This window comes from Saprolegnia parasitica (assembly GCF_000151545.1).
Source record: "Saprolegnia parasitica CBS 223.65 unplaced genomic scaffold supercont2.3, whole genome shotgun sequence".
Lineage (NCBI taxonomy): Eukaryota > Oomycota > Saprolegniomycetes > Saprolegniales > Saprolegniaceae > Saprolegnia > Saprolegnia parasitica.
Genome location: NW_012156397.1, coordinates 281,303 through 300,759, shown reverse-complemented (window position 1 = coordinate 300,759; position 19,457 = coordinate 281,303). Strand labels below are relative to the sequence as shown.

General features: G+C 58.1%; 11 protein-coding genes across 11 annotated transcripts; 4 read left to right on the top strand and 7 right to left on the bottom strand.

The window, feature by feature from the left end:
* The first annotated feature begins 126 nt into the window (after nt 1-126).
* Nucleotides 127-2,005, top strand: SPRG_01342 (hypothetical protein). Its single transcript, XM_012339562.1, has one exon. The coding sequence runs from the start codon at nt 142-144 to the stop codon at nt 1,918-1,920; it is 1,779 nt and encodes a 592-aa protein (XP_012194952.1). The 5' UTR covers nt 127-141; the 3' UTR covers nt 1,921-2,005.
* On the bottom strand, nt 1,955-3,152 carry SPRG_01341 (hypothetical protein). Its single transcript, XM_012339561.1, has one exon. It carries the CDS (start codon nt 3,098-3,100, stop codon nt 2,048-2,050), a length of 1,053 nt encoding a protein of 350 aa, XP_012194951.1. The 5' UTR covers nt 3,101-3,152; the 3' UTR covers nt 1,955-2,047.
* A 155-nt stretch (nt 3,153-3,307) lies between these two features.
* Nucleotides 3,308-3,690, top strand: SPRG_01340 (hypothetical protein; the record flags this gene model as incomplete). The annotated part of the gene is made up of 2 exons (XM_012339560.1): nt 3,308-3,346; nt 3,505-3,690. 2 exons carry the CDS (start codon nt 3,308-3,310, stop codon nt 3,688-3,690), a joined length of 225 nt encoding a protein of 74 aa, XP_012194950.1.
* On the bottom strand, nt 3,618-4,781 carry SPRG_01339 (hypothetical protein). The gene is made up of 7 exons (XM_012339559.1): nt 4,600-4,781; nt 4,426-4,555; nt 4,311-4,375; nt 4,168-4,260; nt 3,980-4,114; nt 3,828-3,920; nt 3,618-3,780 (listed from the first exon to the last, which is right to left on the bottom strand). Exons 1-7 carry the CDS (start codon nt 4,768-4,770, stop codon nt 3,703-3,705), a joined length of 765 nt encoding a protein of 254 aa, XP_012194949.1. The 5' UTR covers nt 4,771-4,781; the 3' UTR covers nt 3,618-3,702.
* Nucleotides 4,782-4,888: 107 nt separating this feature from the next.
* On the top strand, nt 4,889-8,713 carry SPRG_01338 (hypothetical protein; the record flags this gene model as incomplete). Its single annotated transcript, XM_012339558.1, has 16 exons — nt 4,889-5,764; nt 5,812-5,829; nt 5,886-5,979; nt 6,041-6,332; nt 6,384-6,669; nt 6,724-6,809; nt 6,863-6,943; nt 6,995-7,049; nt 7,105-7,335; nt 7,381-7,421; nt 7,467-7,614; nt 7,665-7,762; nt 7,813-8,018; nt 8,069-8,203; nt 8,248-8,456; nt 8,513-8,713. The coding sequence occupies 16 exons, from the start codon at nt 4,889-4,891 to the stop codon at nt 8,711-8,713; spliced, it is 3,057 nt and encodes a 1,018-aa protein (XP_012194948.1).
* Nucleotides 8,714-9,207: 494 nt separating this feature from the next.
* Nucleotides 9,208-10,042, bottom strand: SPRG_01337 (maleylacetoacetate isomerase). Its single transcript, XM_012339557.1, has 2 exons — nt 9,876-10,042; nt 9,208-9,818 (listed from the first exon to the last, which is right to left on the bottom strand). Exons 1-2 carry the CDS (start codon nt 10,035-10,037, stop codon nt 9,309-9,311), a joined length of 672 nt encoding a protein of 223 aa, XP_012194947.1. The 5' UTR covers nt 10,038-10,042; the 3' UTR covers nt 9,208-9,308.
* A 222-nt stretch (nt 10,043-10,264) lies between these two features.
* On the bottom strand, nt 10,265-10,969 carry SPRG_01336 (maleylacetoacetate isomerase; the record flags this gene model as incomplete). Its single annotated transcript, XM_012339556.1, has 2 exons — nt 10,265-10,759; nt 10,811-10,969. The coding sequence occupies 2 exons, from the start codon at nt 10,967-10,969 to the stop codon at nt 10,265-10,267; spliced, it is 654 nt and encodes a 217-aa protein (XP_012194946.1).
* Nucleotides 10,970-11,460: 491 nt separating this feature from the next.
* SPRG_01335 (maleylacetoacetate isomerase) lies at nt 11,461-12,273 on the bottom strand (the record flags this gene model as incomplete). Its single annotated transcript, XM_012339555.1, has 2 exons — nt 11,461-12,069; nt 12,115-12,273. 2 exons carry the CDS (start codon nt 12,271-12,273, stop codon nt 11,581-11,583), a joined length of 648 nt encoding a protein of 215 aa, XP_012194945.1. The 3' UTR covers nt 11,461-11,580.
* Nucleotides 12,274-13,900: 1,627 nt separating this feature from the next.
* Nucleotides 13,901-15,841, top strand: SPRG_01334 (hypothetical protein; the record flags this gene model as incomplete). Its single annotated transcript, XM_012339554.1, has 1 exon — nt 13,901-15,841. One exon carries the CDS (start codon nt 13,901-13,903, stop codon nt 15,839-15,841), a length of 1,941 nt encoding a protein of 646 aa, XP_012194944.1.
* A 441-nt stretch (nt 15,842-16,282) lies between these two features.
* On the bottom strand, nt 16,283-16,816 carry SPRG_01333 (hypothetical protein; the record flags this gene model as incomplete). The annotated part of the gene is made up of 2 exons (XM_012339553.1): nt 16,283-16,357; nt 16,379-16,816. 2 exons carry the CDS (start codon nt 16,814-16,816, stop codon nt 16,283-16,285), a joined length of 513 nt encoding a protein of 170 aa, XP_012194943.1.
* Nucleotides 16,817-17,426: 610 nt separating this feature from the next.
* SPRG_01332 (hypothetical protein) lies at nt 17,427-19,080 on the bottom strand (the record flags this gene model as incomplete). Its single annotated transcript, XM_012339552.1, has 2 exons — nt 17,427-18,559; nt 18,615-19,080. 2 exons carry the CDS (start codon nt 19,078-19,080, stop codon nt 17,457-17,459), a joined length of 1,569 nt encoding a protein of 522 aa, XP_012194942.1. The 3' UTR covers nt 17,427-17,456.
* Between the last annotated feature and the right edge of the window lie 377 nt (nt 19,081-19,457).

Here is a 19,457-nt window from a genome sequence, read left to right as displayed (position 1 = left end):
GGCAAAGCGTGTTTGTCCCACAGGCCGTCCTTTCTATCGCCCGCACGTCACGGTGTGTGTCGAAATCCGCATACGCTTTCAGTATCTGGCGGGACAAACCAGGTTTGTCCCAGTTTGCTGTTTGCATTTTGGAGCAGCAACATGCCAAGCTCGCCAAAGCTGGCGCTCGCCGACGACGAGAACTACATCTTGCGCGGTGTGCCGACGCTCGTACCAGGCCACGGCACGGAGCTCCTCGTTGCCTTTGTGTCGCCGACGCCGCCACGTGGTCAAGTCTTTGCCAACGAGGTCCATGTCGCGCTGCTCGAGCGGACGCCGGACGGTATCGCCGGCCGCTACCGCCTGCGCGACGATGCGACGCATATCGTGCACAGCTACACGTACGACGCCGAGCTCGACGACGACGATCGCGCGGGCAGTCGGCTCGAGATGGCCTTCTCGCCGACAGACCCGACGGCACTGTTTGCGTGGACGTGGGATGCGCCGACGCTGTACAAGCTGCACGTTGACCCTCGCCGCGGCGTGCGCTTGGTATGCCGCCGCGGCCTCGGGTTTCGGCCCGTCCGAAAGGCCAACTTTGGGCTCGGCATGTACTTTACGCGGGATGGTCGCTATTTACACCTCGTGTCGACGTGTCCGTGGGACGACTACCAGTTTGACGCGCTCTCGCTTTCGCTGCTGCAGCGCACCCGGTCGTGTCCGTGGCCATATGCGTCGATCTCGTACGTCGGGTACTCGAATCAAGTGCTCGTCGCGGCTGATGCGGTAGGTGCGCTGGTGGCCCTCGAGCTCAACAGCCGGTCGTTTCTCGGGCTGCAGCTCCCGACCGGCGACCACTTGCACGTTTCGCTTGGGGCGACACAGCTGAGTCTGGTACCCTGTTACATCCATGGACGCTTTGCACTCAGTGCGACCGCGCTCCACGAGAAGCGTCGATACCACGGGGTCTTTCGGGACATTTGGCACCTCCTCGAGATCTCGCCACTGCAGCTGCAGCCGTGGGTGCCCCCAACGGTGCAGTGGCCGCGCACCGCCGACGGCGACTTCGACGACGACGACGTGGCACTGGCACCGGTGGAAGCAACGCCAACGATCACGTATGCGCTGGCGTTGGATCTCCCGGACGCACCGTGGGTCGAGGTCACGGCGTCTAGTCCTAGCACTCACTATCTGCGCTGCAGCCCGCTATGCATCGACGGCGAAATGTACCAGCTGGACATTGTCCGACCCCACACGGCCTTGATCCGCCACCCGATCTCCAACGCGTGCATGCATGTGCTCCAGTACAACGAGGTCGACGACATTGAGATCCTCCATGTCCTTAGCCGCGGCAAGGTGCTGTCGTGGACGAGTCCCTTCCTCTTGGCAAGCGGCCCGCTGCAGCTCGCGACACCCATGGTCTATAAACCTATCGGAAATGGCATCCTGCCGACCGACGATGCCGTGTTCCAGGCTGCGGCCTTCCACTACACCGACGACGACCGCCTCGCGACGTCAACCTTTCGCGTGCTGGGGCCGCACACGCTCGCGATGGTACTTTCGGCCGGGTACCTCTGCCTCGCCGACCTGCTGACGATGCTGCGGTTGCTGCCAAGCCTGCGCCGCGACTGCTTCCAACACGCTGAGATGCGCCGATGCATGCTGCGCACGCATTTCTTGGACTGCGTCGAGTCGACGTTTCTGTGGCCCGACGACGCCGCGCACTACGAAGCCAAGGCGGCGTCGCTGCTCCTCTTCTTGACAACCATCCATGACGAAGAAGCGTACGAGCTGCTCGCGGCGTCGGCGTATTTTAAGCTCCGCGGCGAACGGCGCGACCGGACCCTCGCGCGCGATTACCTCGAGATGCTGCCGCCCAAGACGCGCACGCTGCATGGCAAGAATGGCGACGTGGTCGTTATACATGTGTCGACCGAATGACGTTATACGACACACTTGTACAGTACCGTAGATGCAAGCAAGGAAAAAGGAGTTCATTGTTCAATATGAGACATGACGTAAGGGACGAGTCCAACGTTCTCTATTATCTTTCGATCTGTGGACGAGGTTAGGTTTGCAAGCGCGCGAGATACCACGACCGCGCCGCCGTTGCAATCGACTTCTGGACGAGCGGTCGACGGAGCGTCGACGCATTCGCCGCCAGTGTGTCGGCTTCTTCCTTTTCGATATCGCGAATGACCCACTGCACAAACACACCCGTGTGCTTGATGCTCACCTCCAGACCGCGTTCGGCCAACACATGCAGGCCCTGGCGCAACCGATTTTCCGAGACGTACTCTTGCACAAACGCTTCGACAGTGGCAACGACGACCGGTGCGATCGACGTCGCCGGTGTCCGCCGGCGACCTCCGCTCGACAACGACGACGACGTGAGCGCATGCTTGTCGCCTTTTGTCTTGAACCAAAACCGAGAGTTGAACGCGTAGCCTGGCGACGTGCACACCCACACGATACCTTCGCCCGTGCCCGAGACGCCAAAGGCCTTGGCGGCGGGGCACTCAGCTTCCACGTCGGCGGTCCACGCGTCCAGCTGCGCCTGCGCCACGTCCGGCGCGTCGAACGGAATCTCGATTGAGTACGTGCCAAAGCGCATAACGTGATAGATCTTAGCGCCGGGCTCGTCGATCCCACAGAGCAAGCGCATGTCCAGCCAGCGCCCGTCGACGTTGACGGCAAAGTACACAAACATTTTGGAGAGCTGCGCGAGCGCGACGCCGCCTTGGATGCTGCCGCCACACCACTCGCCGTAGAGTGCAATCGGCACATCATGCGCACACTGCGCGACATTACAAATGGCCGCGTGGAGCTTGCGCAGCGCGCTGGCGTGCGACGTCATGGCGGCGGCGAAACCAGCGTAATCCGACGTGACCGAGAGGGCCCGCGATCGCGACTGAAATTGCATCGGGCGATCGCCTGCAAAGACCACAGCTGTATTGGAGCCGTGGAGCTTGACCGTGCCGGTGAACGTGAGCGTTGGCAACGGCCGCGTCGTATCGAAAATCGCGTGGTCTGTCGCAGGGTCGCGGCCGACATACTGTGCGTGCTCGGTGACCGCCGCAACGATGTGTCGGAACTGCGAAATTGAAGGAAACGGAATCATGTATGGTGGCGTTGAGGTTGACGTTGAGGTTGAGAAATTGGGTGCGTGCTTGGCCAAAGAATTATGGTGTCGACGACAACGGGCGCGCGAAACGACCATCATTGGCCGACCCGTGGTGTTGGATACGTGGTGAGTGATGGTTAGAAAGGACAATCTCGCCACACAGACATTCTTGTGGGCCAAAGACCTCTGGATATTGCGTCTGCCATGATTGAGCTCACAGCCAGTACAACTGCTGTGAGCTGTGTTGATTCACGCGAATGAACGACATCTATCTATCTATCTATCTATCTATCTATCTATCTATCTATCTATCTATCTATCTATCTATCTATCTATCTATCTATCTATCTATCGAGCTGAATACCATGAGAAGATCGACCATGATGCGTGCGGTGGCCCAGCACCAAGTCTTGGTTGAACACAGACGCCCTTGCCCGATAGGAGACGCCGAGCGCTCAGCAGTTGTGTGTACTAAACTGATTCAGGCGTCGACAGCCAGACCTAGACGACAACACCTTCTGCACGCTGCAATATACTGGATGATTGCCGTTGTATCACACTACAATCTACCGGATCGCTTCGACTAGAGTGCAGTGTATCTAGAGCCGTGGGGAGCCGTCGTTCATCGAAGGGATCGTGGCGTCGGACGCCCCGCCGCCTCCGTGCCGTTGTTCGTACTAGGCGGCGATGGTGTCGTCGAAGCCACATCTGAGAACGGAGTTACCATGACTTTGCGAATCGCGCCTTGCGTCACAGGGTCGTACTCGCTGATGTGCATGGTCGAGTCGACTTTGGTCGTGTCAATCTCAGCATCGCCCTACACAATCGACCGACGTCATGCGATTCCGTGAGGTCCACTGGTGAGGCGCCAACTACCTCGAGTACGGACTTCCACCACGTCTTGGGCGTTGCTTTTTCAAGCGACAAGACAACTGCTTCGCTCGAGTCGAGCGACCACAGCGACTCTTCAACTTTGATTTTTCCCGGAAACGTCCCGTGGACCAGCGGCGCCTAGCCCCATGGATGGTCCATGCGTATCCCACGACAGCGCTGGAGCGACGTACACTGTGGCCCTTGATGGCAACGTGTACCGAGGCACTCGTCATGCGCACGTCGAGGTCTCTGGACTTGGTGCCTGCGGGGACTGGAATCGTCACCTAAACGATCGGTCATCCCACCACCCGCACACATGTCTATCTCGACGTACTGTGAGCTCTTGCAGCGACTGCGTCCACGAATATTTGTCTGTTCGCCCGCCGTTGCCTTCCGGTACTATCGACGAAGCAGGCCATGGTGCCATTGCGCAACCGGACGCCATGTACCTTGCTTGCCGTCGTCGGTCAGCGCCATTGGGCGGGCGTCGGGCTGCTTTGAGGGCGGTGGCCGCACCGTCGTGGCCGGCGGCGCATGCTCGAGCGGCTTCATTGGAAAGCGCTGAAACGACTGAAGCACCTACGCGTGCGGCTAAGCCACGCAGCACGGTCGGTCGTCGATACGAGGTTCTGGGCGACGCCGGGGGCAAAGCCCATTTGGCGCTGCGGGTTGTCCGAGACGACGTAGAAGTCCGTGTTGCGGTGGAGGAAGTCGAAGAAGACGTGCAGAAGACCGTGGATGCTGCCTTCCTTCTGCACGATGCCCATCAAGGCGTCGTCGTACCGCGATTGCATGCTGTCAAGATTTTTCGAAAGTGGCACGGTAACCGGATGCATACGGATATGCACACCGTATCCGTATAAAGGACAGCGAGGCAGCAAGTAACCGGATGATTGTTGCGATCTTCCGACGATGACGACGACCGTTGGCGACTGGGCAGTCGTCGAGGACCCGAACGTCGGGATGTACTTTCGCCACTTGGTGACGGGCGAGGCGCGATGGACGGTACCGCTGGAGACGCTGCGCGCGCATGGCCTCTTGGCACCGGCTGTCGTCGCGCCGGCGCCGGCGAGCAACCAAGACGACGACGGGCCACGCCACGGCGAGGACGACGCCACGACGCTACCCAAAGAGGACGAAGATATTGTCTCGCGCTGGAGCCTTCGCGCCAGTAGCCTCGTCTACGACGATGAGAGCTTTCGGAGCTCGATCGCGTCGGCCACGTTGGACGACGACAACCGCGGGCTCAATCAATTCAGCGCCGTTGCCGATGGCGGGATCTTTGAGCGGCCGCGCTGCGTTCACATTATTCGGTCTCTTCAAGCATGGCTCCGGGCCCACCACCCAGCGCTCGATGCTCGGACGCAAGCCGGGACACTGCGCTTTCCCATGTTTCCGTGCCGGTACAGCGGTTCGCAGCACGTGATTCGCCTTCTCGTCACGCGACCAGGCACAAACATGAGCCTTCTGTACGAAGGCGACGAAGCGAACACGGTGCGAGATGTGCTAGAGTACGCACGTTATCGGCTGTGCGTCGATGCAACGACCGTCGGCGACGCGTTCGTGCTCAAGGTCACGGGCCGGAACGAGTACCTCCTCGACGAGGAGCGACCGCTGGGGGCATATGCTCATTTGCACGCAAGCGCCCGCAACAAAGCGACGGCCAAGCTCACGCTCGTCGATCTCTCGCCCGCGGACGCTGAGCTCAAGCGAGACACCCTCGACTGGCTTCATCGAGTCTTGCCGTTTGTTTCGTTTGCCAAGCACGTCCCTCGCACCATGGCGCGCGTCGACACGTCGACCGTGGCCTGGCCTTCCGCATCAAGATGGTCGAGCTTGCCCACTTGCCCGAGGTCCGAACGCGATCGTCGCTGGATAGCTTGATACTGGATGGACTCGATGTGCTTAGGACAGCCGCGTGAGCCACCTCGTCGTGGCCGTTGGTCTCTGGGCCGGGCCGTTGACGCGTCTGGGCGCTGCGGAGAGCTGCATCTCGTCGCCTCGTACGGCTTCAGCCTATTTTCCTATTTTTCACATGTTTGATATATGGTCGCGCGTTCTTAGCCACGGACGGCTACGAGGTGCTCGAAACGCCTCCGATTCCCTTCCATGCCGACAAGCTCGACTGGCCCATCAACGGCGGTTGGCTCACGAGCTCTGTGATTGCGTACAAGTCGCTGCCGGCGAGTGCGCGGCTGAGTCTCATCGTCTACGGCATTCTCCTGGACAATGAAGGCGTCGATGGCGCCGCGCGACGGGTGCCGTTGGCAGCAGCGTGGCGACCGCTCTTCGAGTCGAGCGATCACTGCGTGGTCGGCGGCCGTCACAATCTCTCGCTCTGGCCCTGCTCCATGACGTGGCGTTTTCCCGCCAAGGTTTAAATTATGGCTGAGAGTCGTTGGTGTAGGCCCCATGGTTTTGAGAATGGCGAACTTCCGCTGGGGTTTCCGACGACACCGAATCCGTCCTGCCGCCACGGTGTGCTCACGTACGAGCTCGATGCATTTGAGAGGCCGCTGCAGCTGGTGGAGCCGCGGCGCGACCCGAGAAAGCTGTCAGCGCGATCGCAGTCGAGTGCGTCCATTGATGCGACGCTCGCCGCATTAGAGCACGTCGACATGCTGCATACGCTAACCCAGCGAGAGAAGACCGTGCTCTGGCAAGCGCGCCACCAGTGTACGGCGACACCGGCCGTACGAGCTCGCTTCCACGTCAAATGGCGTCCTGAAGAGTGCGAACTGGTGTAGCTGCTGCCTGTGTTTCTGCGGTCCATCAACTGGTCGAGCCGCGACGCGATCGAGGAAGCCCGGCGCTTGGTCGCGCTATGGACACTGTACGTACAACTTGTCTTCTTCGTTTGTACCAGAGAGTTGATATCGTCGGTAGGGACGATGATGCGGCGTCGCTCCTCCAAGTGCTTGGCCACGATGTGCCAGATCCGATGCTGCGATCGTGGGTCGTCGACCAGTATACACGACGAAGCATCTCCTTGGCGGTTCACGTACGTGTGGGCTGTAGGCTGCACAAGCTGCCCGATGACGTGCTTCAAGATTACGTACTCCAGCTCGTTCAAGTAGGATCGGAGCGTCGATCGAGCTTCCTGCGTAGCGATGCATGCACGTGCATAGGTGCTCAAGTACGAGCTGCATGTGGACGGCGCGTTGAGCCGCTTCCTCCTCTACCGCAGCCTCTTGAACCCTGTGCAGATTGGCCAACGCGTCTTTTGGCTCCTGAAAACAGAAGCCGACGACTGGCTCCACGCCGAGGCGTACAGCATTCTTCTCGCCACGTACGTTTCGCTGCACCCGTCGCACCGCGCTCTCCTCTTCGAGCAGTGCCGCATCGTCGACCAGCTCGAGGTAGAGTCGACCACCTATCTTGGTATGTTGGACACGTGTCTCTAGTTGATTGCTCAGCGTGTCAAGCGCACCCACAAAGACAACCGGTGACGCTCCTTCTCGACACAAATTGTGAATCGAGCGCGATGTAGGCTCGCCTGCCTCGCCACGGAGCTCGAGTTACTCAACGCGACGCTGGACAAGCCGTTCCACTTGTGCCTCTCACTCCGCTTCGAGTGCCGCCGCCTCTGTATCGAGAAATGCCACGTCCTGGGCTCCGCAAAAAAGCCGCTTTGGCTCGTATACCTGTCTTTTCGGTAGTAAGTACAATATTGTCCTTTTTACGGTAGACATTTGAGAATGCGGATCCGCTCGGCGACCCGATCCTGGCCATTTTCAAGCACGGCGACGACCTGCGGCAGGACCTCATGACGCTGCAGCTGCTACGGTGCCTTCGACACCTCGCTTTTTGGTAAAGTTCAACTATGTTTTTGCTAGATTGTGGGACAAATTGTGGTATGCCCATGGCGTTGACCTGCGCCTCAAGCCGTACTTGTGCCAATCGATCGGGTACGAGCTCGGGATGATCGAGGTCGTCCCGAACGCCAAGACGACGGCCCATATCCATCGTGATTATGGACACGTGTACTTTGGCGCGTGGATGGCGACCCCGATCGAGTCGTATCTCAAGCACGCCGCGGCAGGTACCAAATATTTGGATATGGCGTACCATGCACTCGACTATATGGAAAAGATGGCGACGCGCTCGCAGACGCGGTCGACCACTTTATCCGGACATGCGCCGGGTACTGCGTCGCGACGTATGTGCTTGGGATTGGCGACCGGCACAGCGACAACATCATGGTTGCGTCCACGGGGCACTTGTTTCGTAAGATCTTTTTCGATGCTTTTGGACAAATTTGGACATTGTAGACATTGATTTCGGGCATTTTCTCGGGAATTTTAAAGTCAAATTTGGCTTTCAGCGCGAGCGCGCGCCGTTCGTGTTGACGCCCGAGATGGCGTTTGTCATGCGCGCGTCGTCGAGCGAGACGCGGTTTGAGCTCTTTGAACGCTACTGCGGCGACGCGTACAACCTCCTGCGACAGACGCCCGCGCTCTGGGTCACCCTCTTTGCCCTTGTACAACTACATACTGTCGTTGCCCGAGGAATAAAATGGATGCCATGCATACGTAGATGGTGCCAGCCCACGTGCCCGAGATGACTTCGTTTCGGGACATTTTGTACCTCCGAGACCAGCTCTCGGTCCAGCTCTCCAGCGACGAAGCCGCCGACAAGTTCAAGGCCGAAATCAAAAATGCTCTCGCGAGCACCTCGCGGCGCGTCGACAACTGGATGCACAACATGAAGCACGGCATTGATTTGTTTGCTTCGTAGCGACAAGAACGATTGTACTACATGATGTGTGATACTCCTAGTCGGATGGACTCGTTTTAATGCAGTGACTGGTTGAATGAGTGATGGAGAGACGATGCATCGCTGGGTCGACGTGCGATGGACGAGCTACTTCCTCCACCAGTAGATGGTTAAAGAGCCCAATGAGCTCTTGAAGCCCACCGTGCGGGTGGCGTCACATCGAGTACGTATTGCCGCCTTGCCACCGATTTGAGCTCTGGCATGAAAGTTGCATTTTGGATGAATTCATTCAACGACTATCTTTTTGCCGGTTTGGAGAGACCGAGTGTGGAAACATCTGAACACGTGCATAGGTAGATATTAGCCACGGCACGGGGTGGCGATAGGTTTATTGCGTTTTATTTGCGTTTTGACATAGCTATATAGACTGGAAATTGGGGAAATTCATGAAATCACTCTCTTTTTACTCGTCTTTGCGGGACCGAGTGCTGGAGCAATCATCTACCGGTAGATATACCTAGGGTAGCCTTGACAAGTCGACCACCAATTTCTTACTTTAACTCTTCGCATGCAATCGATCCAAACGAACGATGCAACGGCGGAAAGGACAATATGCTCATGTTTCGGATGAAATTGACACCTGGGTCGGCGCATCGGGCATTTTATACGGATCCGCGGCTTGAAAGGCTGGGATTGTGGCGAGCGTCGCCGCCACGCGCTGGATCTGTGGGTACGCGTCGAGGGCGATGGCATAAAACCGGGCGTTAAACACTTGCGGGTACAGGACAACATCGGCGAGAGAGAGCGTGTTGCCAAAGCAGTAGGTGCCCGCGGTGGTCACCAAGATCCTCTCGAGAGCGTTAAAGCCGCGGTGCATCCAGTGCGCTGCCCACTTGGTGTCGGCATCGTCGTTGGTCGAGATGGCTCCGATTTCCTCGAGGACCGCGCCGTTTTGGAGCGGCTGCATGTCGGCGACGATGATGAGGCAGAAGGCGCGGATCTGCGCCCGCAGCGTGCAGTCGGCAGGCAGCAGTGGCGCCATCGTCGGGCGCGTCTCGTCGACGTACTCGAGAATCGCCATCGACTGCGTGAGGACGACGCCGTCAATGCACAGAGTCGGGACTTTCTACGTAAAAATGCAGTTTGTTTCGAGAGCAATCCAAGCAGAAGAGAAGAAGAGAACCTTGCTCGGGTTGAGCGCGGTGTACGCGGCCGAGTCGAGACCGTCGCCGATCGCACGGTACTCGTACGACATGTGCTTGAGCGCTAGAGCAATGCGCACACGGAACGAGCAGCTGCTGCGCCAGTACGAAAACAAGATTGGCTTTGGTGCCCCGTCGTGCATGCTGCCAAAATGAAACTGAACCTGAAAAGTCGACACAATGTGCGAGGTGATTCGTTGAGGCCACGTCACGCGTCAGCAAGCGTGTAATGCTCTGTTCAAAGTTTTGATTCGCTGACGTGGCAGCTTGTCCGGCCACATACCGTATATGAGCACAAAACCACCAAAATCGGCCAAAAACGCCCGAGGTAAATTTGATGTGAGCTGGAACTTTTCACGAGGTGTGTTATCTATGGCTGCGGGCGGTCGGGCATCGCGTGCGGATCGGCGGCCATGAACGCTGGCTCAGTCGCGAGTCGGTCGGCAATGCGCGTAATGTGCGGAAATGCGGTCAAGTCGACCTTGTAGAAGCGGGCGTTGAACACTTGCGGGTACAGGTAGACGTCGGCCATCGAGATGGTGTCGCCAAAGCAGTACTTGCCCGCGCTCTTGACGAGCATCGCTTCGATCGCGCCAAAGCCGCGCGTCACCCAGTGGTCAACCCACGCGAGTTTTGCTTCTTCCGCCTCATCGGGTGACACGAGCGCGCCAACCTTGCGCAGCGTCGCGAGGTTCTGCAGCGGCTGGATGTCGGCGGCAATCGCCATGCAAAAGGCGCGGACCTTGGTGCGCTCCTTGGGGTTCGTCGGAAAGAGTGGACGCGCCGGGCGCGTCTCGTCCAAGTACTCCAAGATTGCTGCCGATTGCGTCAGCACGTCGTCGTCGAGCAAGAGTGTCGGCACTTTCTAAATGCAAACTAGCATGTAAATGGCAAAGTCGAAGGCGCGAGGACGAACCGAGCTCGGGTTCAAGGACGCGTACGCCGCATCAAAGTTCTCGTTGGTCTGGAGGTTGATACCTCGATACTCGTACTCGATACCTTTCCACGCGAGTCCGATCCGCGTCCGGAACGATGCACTGCTCTTCCACGACGAGTAGAGCACGGCGCGCGCCATGGTCGATTTTGGAAAATGGCCTTTCTAAATTTTAATTTCGGCATTTTCTTATTTGTGGCATATGCCATATGTCGGCTCTTGGCAAGAGCCGACACGATTCGTACAGCGAATACATGTTGTCAACGGCAACTCCTTCGTAGTATGCAGGTCGCTGTGCTTGTGCGTTTTGAGGAGGATCCGATCGGTGGCTTCTACGTGGACGATGCTTCAAATGACCCTGTGGCATTTGCCGATATTCATGTTATTAAATATGGCATGTGCCCAGTAGGATCGTGCGTACATACTTTGAAGCAGTTGTCCTCTGAGGAACACGATGGAAGCGGAAGCATGCCGTCGCCTGCTGCTGGACTCCGGAAGCAATGCGATGCGAAGAACGTACAGGTACGATGTGCGCCGACTCTCGAGTACTGTAACTAGCATGTCATTTCTAACAAACTAGCAGTTGGGCTAGTGAACCGCTGGGCAGAGAGAACGAGAAAGAAGAGAACCAGAACCATACACCCGCAGAGGAGTGAACTGCATAGCATTCGCATTATCGAAAGAGCTTGGACGACATGACGCCTCGAACGATGCCCATCAAGTCGCATGCAGCGACACGTGCCACTCGTCGATTACTCGTCTGTCTTGTCGGGCATGTTGATCGGATGCGCGGCCATAAATTCCGGTTCGTTCTGGAGCGTCGCAGCAATGCGAGTGATGTTTGGGAACGGCGTCATGTCGACGTGGAAGGCTTTTGCGTTGTTGGCCTGCGGCAAGAGAAAGAGGTCGGCCATCGTGATCGCATTGCCAAAGCAGTAGGTCCCCGCCGACTCTTCGAGGATGCCCTCAACCGCGAGGAAGCCGCGCTGGATCCAGTGCTGCGCCCACTCGCGCTTCCGCGTCGCTTTGCTCTCTGCATCGCGCGCCACCTCGCGCAGCACGGCCACGTTCTGCAGCGGCTGGATGTCGGCGCCAATGATGCCGCACAGCGCTCGGATCTGCGCGCGGACCGCGGGGTCGGACGGCAAGAGCGGGCGATGCGGACGGGTCTCCTCGAGGTACTCGAGGATCGCGGGGGATTGCGTCAGCACGAGGCCATCGATCACGAGCGTCGGTACTTTCTACAAGTGCAAACTCAACCACACTCAGAACGTAGTCGTCCATACTTGGTTGAGGTTGAGTTGGCGGTAGTCGCGGGCTTCGTTCTCGCGGTTGAAGATGTTGACGGGCTGGTAGTCGTACTCGATGCCCTTCCACGTAAGCGCAATGCGCACGCGATACGACGCGCTGCTCTTCCAGAACGAGTAGAGCACGGGGCGGACCATCACGTTCGTCGGTTCTTAACCTGCCTCGTTGTGATTGGCGAATTATAGGCCAATGAAAAGCAGCGAATCATATCGCCGCCCAACTTCAAGTGACGATCCCGCCACGGTCTGTCTCACATCCAACCAGCAACGACTAGAGATTGCAGCTCTCAGCGTTTGAGAGCTGAGAAGAGAATAAGAGTTGCTGAGAGCTGAGAGAGAGTAAGGAGAGCTCAATGAGCTCTCAGTTATCCGGACAGTTATCCGGTCAGTGTAAACAGTGCTGCGTTGCGTTGTGATGAGCGAGCAAGCTCCACAGAGTCCTCGAAGGAAGGGAAATCTCGCTACTTGACCACGTGCGCACCAAGTATAACTTTAAAACGCTCCTTCTCGTGTATTACTGTGCAGAATCGTGGAGGAAAGTGATAACGTTGACTGTGTCGGGGTCTTGCGCTGCACGCCGGCCAGACATGGTTATTCCTGCACCCGAGAAGACGCGCTCCGGTTGAGCCGAGGTTGCTGAGCAGCCAAGCCATTTCCGAGCCAGCTTGGCGATGCTCAAAAACTTGTGACGGTGAAGGCGCCACCAAGCCAGCGGGTCACCATCGCTTGCACCTTCCTGGAGCAGGTACGCTCGAACCTCGGCTTGAACAATGGCCTCGTAAGCACTCAGCTCCTTGCGGTCTTGCAACATGGAATCGCGCTGAAAGAGGCGCTGCATGTACTTGGATCGGGCCTTCTGGATCTTGGCCGGTTCTTCGGTGCCCGCAGATGGGCGTGCCGTCGTCTCTCGAGGTAATCGGAACCACGAGGCTTTGCACGTGAGCAAGATCGTTGCGACCTCTGGTCTTACGCTTGATGAAAAGCAGGCTGCCGTGCTTGTCAGAGTCCAGGATCTTGAGGGACATGACACCTTGGCGACGCTGCTTTGGGTTGTGTTCGCTGGTGTTCCTGTCAAGCTCTCAACGAACGCTTGAACTCTCGGATTTCTCTCATTTCATTTCTGTATACTGCATACAATTAGGCAATAAAACGGCGTCGTTACTCCTGAGCTCTCGAGCTCTCAAGTTATTCTTATTCCATTTTTGTATGCCCAATACAATGAGCCTGCTTAAATTACTCTCAAGGGTTATTACTATAGTATACTGAAACCAAGATTAAATTACTCTTGGTTGAGAGCTATTTGAGAGTAAAATACATGTGTTGAGCTCTTGAGAGAGAGTAGGGCAAAATGGCTGAGAGCTGCATGCTCTAGCAACGACAAGACAGTCGCGTCCACAACACCTTAGTACACGCAGGAGACGGCCCTTGCTTTTTGTATAAAGCGCTTTATATCGAGAGGTAGTCTGTACACTGCGCAACATGGGTGGACCATCGGTAGACTCGACCCAACCGTCCATCGCATCAAATCTTCAAACGCAGCCACGGCATACCTGTCATTACTAAATGTATCTAGGTTGCTTGAACGGCCGCATTGCCACCACAAAGAGCACGTCAAGTTGATCCTAAGTGCAAGGAACCTAGGTTCGAACCTGGGTCCCATGTATCGGCAATCCATGATAGGCAAGCAGGATGCGCAACACCAATGACGATGTGCCGGCGGCGGGCGCACTAGGAGCCACTGCTCCATACTCCAACATTCTCCTTCATGGCCGCCGTCAACGTGCTTGTATCACCAGACCTTCTCGGCGGCATCCTTGCCTACCAAGACGGGCTGTCATTGGCACTGTTGGAGATTTGTCGGCTTGCGGAAACCATTCGACTCGTACCGAGCGGGCGCGTCGCCCACAAATCGGTCCGAAGCGTTATCACCAACGTTCCAGTCCGCTTTGCAAGCCTGCCGTACCTGTGTCTCTACCCACAGCCCACGACAACGCTCTCGACGGACGCCCTTTTTCTGTCGCCTTACGCCGCTGACCCGGCGCTGCCATTGCACCTCTCCATTGTCGAAGGCAACCTCTCGCACGTGCGTCAATGGCTCGCGTCAACACCGCACTTGTGTACGTCGGCTACGCTTGAGCTCGCGGCCGCAGCGTCCCAAGGGTCCGTATTGCAACTTTTGCTTCGCAGCTTTTCCCATTTACTGACACCCAAGGTCATGGACCTCGTGGCCATGTCGGGCGATCTACCCCTTGTTCAATACCTCGACGCGCGCGGCGCCGCCTGCTCGACGGCAGCCATGGACGGTGCGGCCATGCACGGCCACCTCGACGTCGTTCGGTTCCTTCACGCTGCCCGAAAAGAAGGATGCACAACGGCAGCAGCGACGGCAGCTCTGATGCACGGCCACGCTGACGCGCTTCGTTTTCTTCTGGTGCACCGCACCGAGGGCGTGAACGCAGATTTGACGTACTCGGCTCCGTTTCCCGGGCACGTCCGCACCCGTCGCGTGGTCGGTACCAAGTTCCTAGAGGCGCTTGAGCTGGCGTCAGCCATCACGCCCAGCCGAACCGCCCAAGAGACAGGATTGCAGCATGCGGTCCGAATCAAGTTGCACGTCTCCAAGCCGATGCTGGACATGGCGATCGCGCGCCAAGATGCGGCGATGCTCCGCTTTGTGCTGGATGCGCTCGACGATGTGGCATCACGGGACGATGTGCCCGAGCGGGACCGCTGGACGACCTCGCTCGACCTCGCTGCGTATTACGGTGACTTGGTCACGGTGCAGCACCTTAACAAACGGGGTATTCCTGTGTCCGAGCGCGCCATGGCCCACGCCAGCTACCGCGGGCACCTGCACGTGATGCAGTGGCTAGCCAAGCAAAACGGCTCAAACGGGAGTCCGCGCAACGCGCTCGTTCTCGCGGCGGCCCAAGGACACTTGCATGTCGTCCAATGGCTCGTCGCGCATGGATATGACCTCGACACGTGCGACGCTGCGCTGACGACGGCGGCTTACCGTGGCGATGTGGCGCTGGCCACCTATCTGGCACCGCTGGTCCCTCCGTCAGACGACAAGGACGTACCGCTCGAGTACGTCAACGCGTCGCTCCCGCCACACGACGACCGCCTCGACAAGCGCGGCGACTTTGTGACGGGGCGGGCCGCCGACGCCGCGGCCGCCCAAGGCCACCTGAACATTATTTGTGAGCTGCAAAAGTTTGGTCACCTTGTCTCGCGGCGTGCTCTGCTTTACGCGATCGAGAACGGGCACTTGAGCGTGGTCGAGCACCTCACACAAAACGACGCGACGTATCAATGCGATGTCAAGACCCTCGTTCGCGCCCTGCAGCGTGGCCATCGAAGCATCGTCACGTTTCTCGTGAGCGAGAGGAGCTCTGTCTTTGCGCTGCCTCCGACGGAAGAAGACGTGTACCGCTTGTACATTGCGGCGGCGTCCACGGGCGACCTGGCGCTGCTGCGGTTGATTGGCGACACGTACGGTCGACCGCTGACGTCGACGCTTCCGTTGCGCGTGCAAGAACGCATGCTTCTGAGCGCAGCGACAAATGGACACCTCGATGCGGTCCAGTTGCTTCACGAGATGCTTGGGTTCGTGGCCGTCGGCAGCATTCGTGCGGTTGCGACTCGCTTGGGCTACCAGGCGATGCGCCGGTACACCTTGCTGCGACACGACCCTAAAAGCTAAGAATGATTGTACGCACGGTGTGTCGTTGCGGTCTTGCTTCCTACGTGGCATCAAGCATGGGAAACGTTCGGATGAATTTAGGGCCGAGTTATCCTGTGCAGGCACAGCATGTCGGTGCTCCTGTTGTGGTAGCTCGGAATCGGGCAGCTGCGGTACAACCCTAGCAATGCGTACATATAGGTAGCTACGCGGGATCATCGCGGAGTACTTCATGAGAAGTGTGCACAGCACACGCCCGATTCGATGGTCGATCCGTCGAGCGCTGTTGATATATACCACAACCTGTGGTTCGTTTCGTCGATGCCCTCGCGTTGAGAGCCTCCGAGGCGAAAACGTAGCACTGAAGCAGGCCGCCACTGATGCAGTTTGCTAAAGAACAAGTGCCCACGACAGAAGGATTCACGTAGTACAAGGTTGCTCAACATTCGTCGCGTACACCAATCAATCGATAGACACGTGGCACTCGGGGCAGGTGGCGCCAATGGCGCGTCGCGTGGCCGAGCTGTCAATCCACACCTGGACACAACGCCGATGCACGAGGCCACACGGCGTTCTTTCTCCATCCGCATCGCCCTTGCAGAGCGCGCACGTCTGCGACGACGAGCGCGCCTGGACGACAAGGACGAGGCTGCGCCAGAGCGCCATGTTGCTGTCGTCGTCGTCAAATAGGTTGTAGGCGTCTTGACTTGGCCGCGTCTCCCACGCCGACGCCACGTGCACACCCGCCTTGGCCTTGACGCCTTTAAAACGCCACTCGCAGTTGTGAAAGCCGCACGTGCGGGCGGCAATCGCGCACTTCCACATGGGACACGAGGCTTGTTGCGCAATGATGTTGAAAGGTTCAAGGCCGATCGGGGCAATGACCTCCTTCTCGAAAGCGACGCAGGCGCGGTTCAAGCACGTGCCGTGGAGGTTGAGGCCTTGGGCGACGGCCCGCCAGCATGGCGCCGACGATGCAAAGGCGACCGTGCGCATCGCGTCCTCATCCTCGACAGCGACGAAGGCAGCCGCGTAGTCACCGCCTCTCAACCGCAGCACGAGGTGCAGAATCGATCCATCGGTTATGTCGTAGTGCGCCAAGGTCTTGTCGCCTTCCAACTGCTTGGAGGTAAAGATCAACGCGAGCTACGGATTCGCGATCCTCATAAATACGCACAAGAAGCAGTTCACGATGCTCGAGAAGGTTGTCACGATCTATAAGCTCATGCAGGGTTGTGGTGTCTAGAGACTCTACGAGCCGCCATATCGGGTCTCACACAGAACATTTTTAATAGGAAGGTACCCCTGGTCGCACCATAATTGTGTAAGCACACATTGCTGGGTTGATTTGAGCAACAAACCTTTGAAACAATAAAATAGTACTAGTCTAAGACTCCAGTATAATACCTTGTTTTCGTTTCGCTTGGTGCTATCTATGATCGGGAAAGCTGAACGGGGTGCCGGTGGGCTCCACAGTTCGCTCGCTCCCATCCCAATGGATAGGAAAATCGAGTGTCCCCGGTACTTTATAGCGTGCGATCGCAGGTTTCCATACTATATGACAACGACGGCGTCGAATATCGACTTGTGACGTTCAGACAATACGCCCATCGAGATAAAGTAGACTAAAATTGGATTAGACAGTACGACACGAAAAGTCCTGCAATGCTGTCTGCTGCCAATTGCCACTCGCCACGACGTCGGCGGCCGTCAAGTTCGAGGCCAACTGGGCACGTGCGATCGCGCGGAGGTTGCGCATGGCGGCGGCAAAGTACTTGGTGTCGTCGTGGTATGCCTGCTGGGCGGCCGTCCCCATGCGCTGTCGCTCAAACGTCGAGAGCTCCAGAACGTGGTCGACCGCGGCGCAGAGGTCGCCGGCCGAGTAGTCGGCCTCGAGACCGCCAAAGCCGCGCAGCCCGAAATCACCGTTAAAATTGCCACCCATCATCTGGTCCGGATGGTAAGAGCTCGCGGTCTTGACGTACACGCCGTTGATCGGCGCCTGCACGAGCTCGTTCATCGGCGGGCCGTTCGTTGTGATGATGACGCCTCCGGCGGCGCGGGCTTGGTTGATGTAGTGGCCATACCCTTCCTTGCGGCTTGCACAGAGAAAGAACGACGCTTCGGCAAACCGCTTGCCAAAGGCGACCTCGTCGAGCTTGATGCGGTCAAAATGGATGTTGCCGCTGGCAGCGATCGCGGCTTCGTACTTGCTGTAGCCCATGTTGTAGAGGTGTTCGCTCATCGAGAGGTCAAGCGGCGGCAAATCGGGCCGCGACAACCAGCACCCGAGAACCTGGTCTGTGCCCTTGCTCACGCTGCCACCGGCCGAGTGCGTGAACCGGACATTTTCAAAGTCCTTGGGCCGCACGTCGGCGCCAAGGAGGCGCGTAATGTGACCGGCAATATCCGTCGACGTGTGGCGACTGTACACGACGGCGGCGCCGGTCGGGCTCCCGTGCTGTTCGTACCACGTCGAGACGCGGTGGTAGCAGTCGCGCGTCTTGCAGATGACGACCGAGGCGCGCCAGTACTGCGCCGACTGCAGCTCGCCCATCTCGATGTTCGGCATGAGGTAGATCGGCTTGGTGCGCGGCCAGGTCCATGGCGGCCAGTAGTGGTTGAAAAAAATCACAGGTGTCCCTGGACACAAGTCAAAGTACGTCACTTTGGCGTTGCGCTGCACATCGAAATACTCGTCTTCGAGTGCCCACAGCGGCAGCAAGCGCGATGCGCCATCTACACACAAAGCAATGAGAGAGGTCGTCGCTTAAGAACCATCGATCGAGCGTACACTTGGTGTACGCGACGCCGTCTTCGCAGTAGCCCGAGCCGCGCAGCCCGCTGGGTAGAAAAATATCAATGTCCGGGCACCGCCGGAGCTCGTCGAGCACGCCCGGGTCGTCGCGCCGCAGCCGCGTCGGTTGCGCGGTCGTGGCGTTGGCGCCATAGCGCCACGTGATGATGTCGTCGGCCTCGGCCACGCACGCAGTCTGCAGCAAACTGAGGTGTTCGAGGTCGGGCGTGGGCACGCGCTTGACCTTAGGGTCGTCAAACCAGCACGTTGCGTTGCCAGGGAGTGATGGCAGTGCCGGGCCGTCGGCTTCGCCGTAGCGGCGCTTGAAGCGCGGGTGGACCGGCGTCGACGTCGATGTCGTCCATTGTACGAAGACGACCACGTTGACGACGAGTACAAGGAGAATGCAGGCGGGCAGAAGCACGCGGGGACCGACGCTGGGCCACTTGGACGGACGTTGCATTATTGCGTGGCCAAACTGCAGGTGGTGGAAGTGGCGAAATGGGGCCATACAATTGCCAAGTGTACCAACGGCAACAGCTGCGACACGCCGCGATCGTCCAGCGCTGTCCTGTCCAGCGGCTCCACCAATCGCGTGCGAGACGCTTTTGCTTCGGACGGCCTCTTGTCGCCCAATGGAAACGCTTTTTTGGTCCAGAATGTCAATTTATCAAGTGGACAGCATCGAGTTGCCTGTCTTTTATGCAGCGGTTTCGCAGGTTGCGGCTCGTGAAGCTACCACGCAAGTTGTACAATATGTCTGCCAAGGATATGTTTGGCCTTGCTATACAACCCAAGCGTCGATCAACGCGCTGGCGGCGACGGTCTGGGATGCGCCTC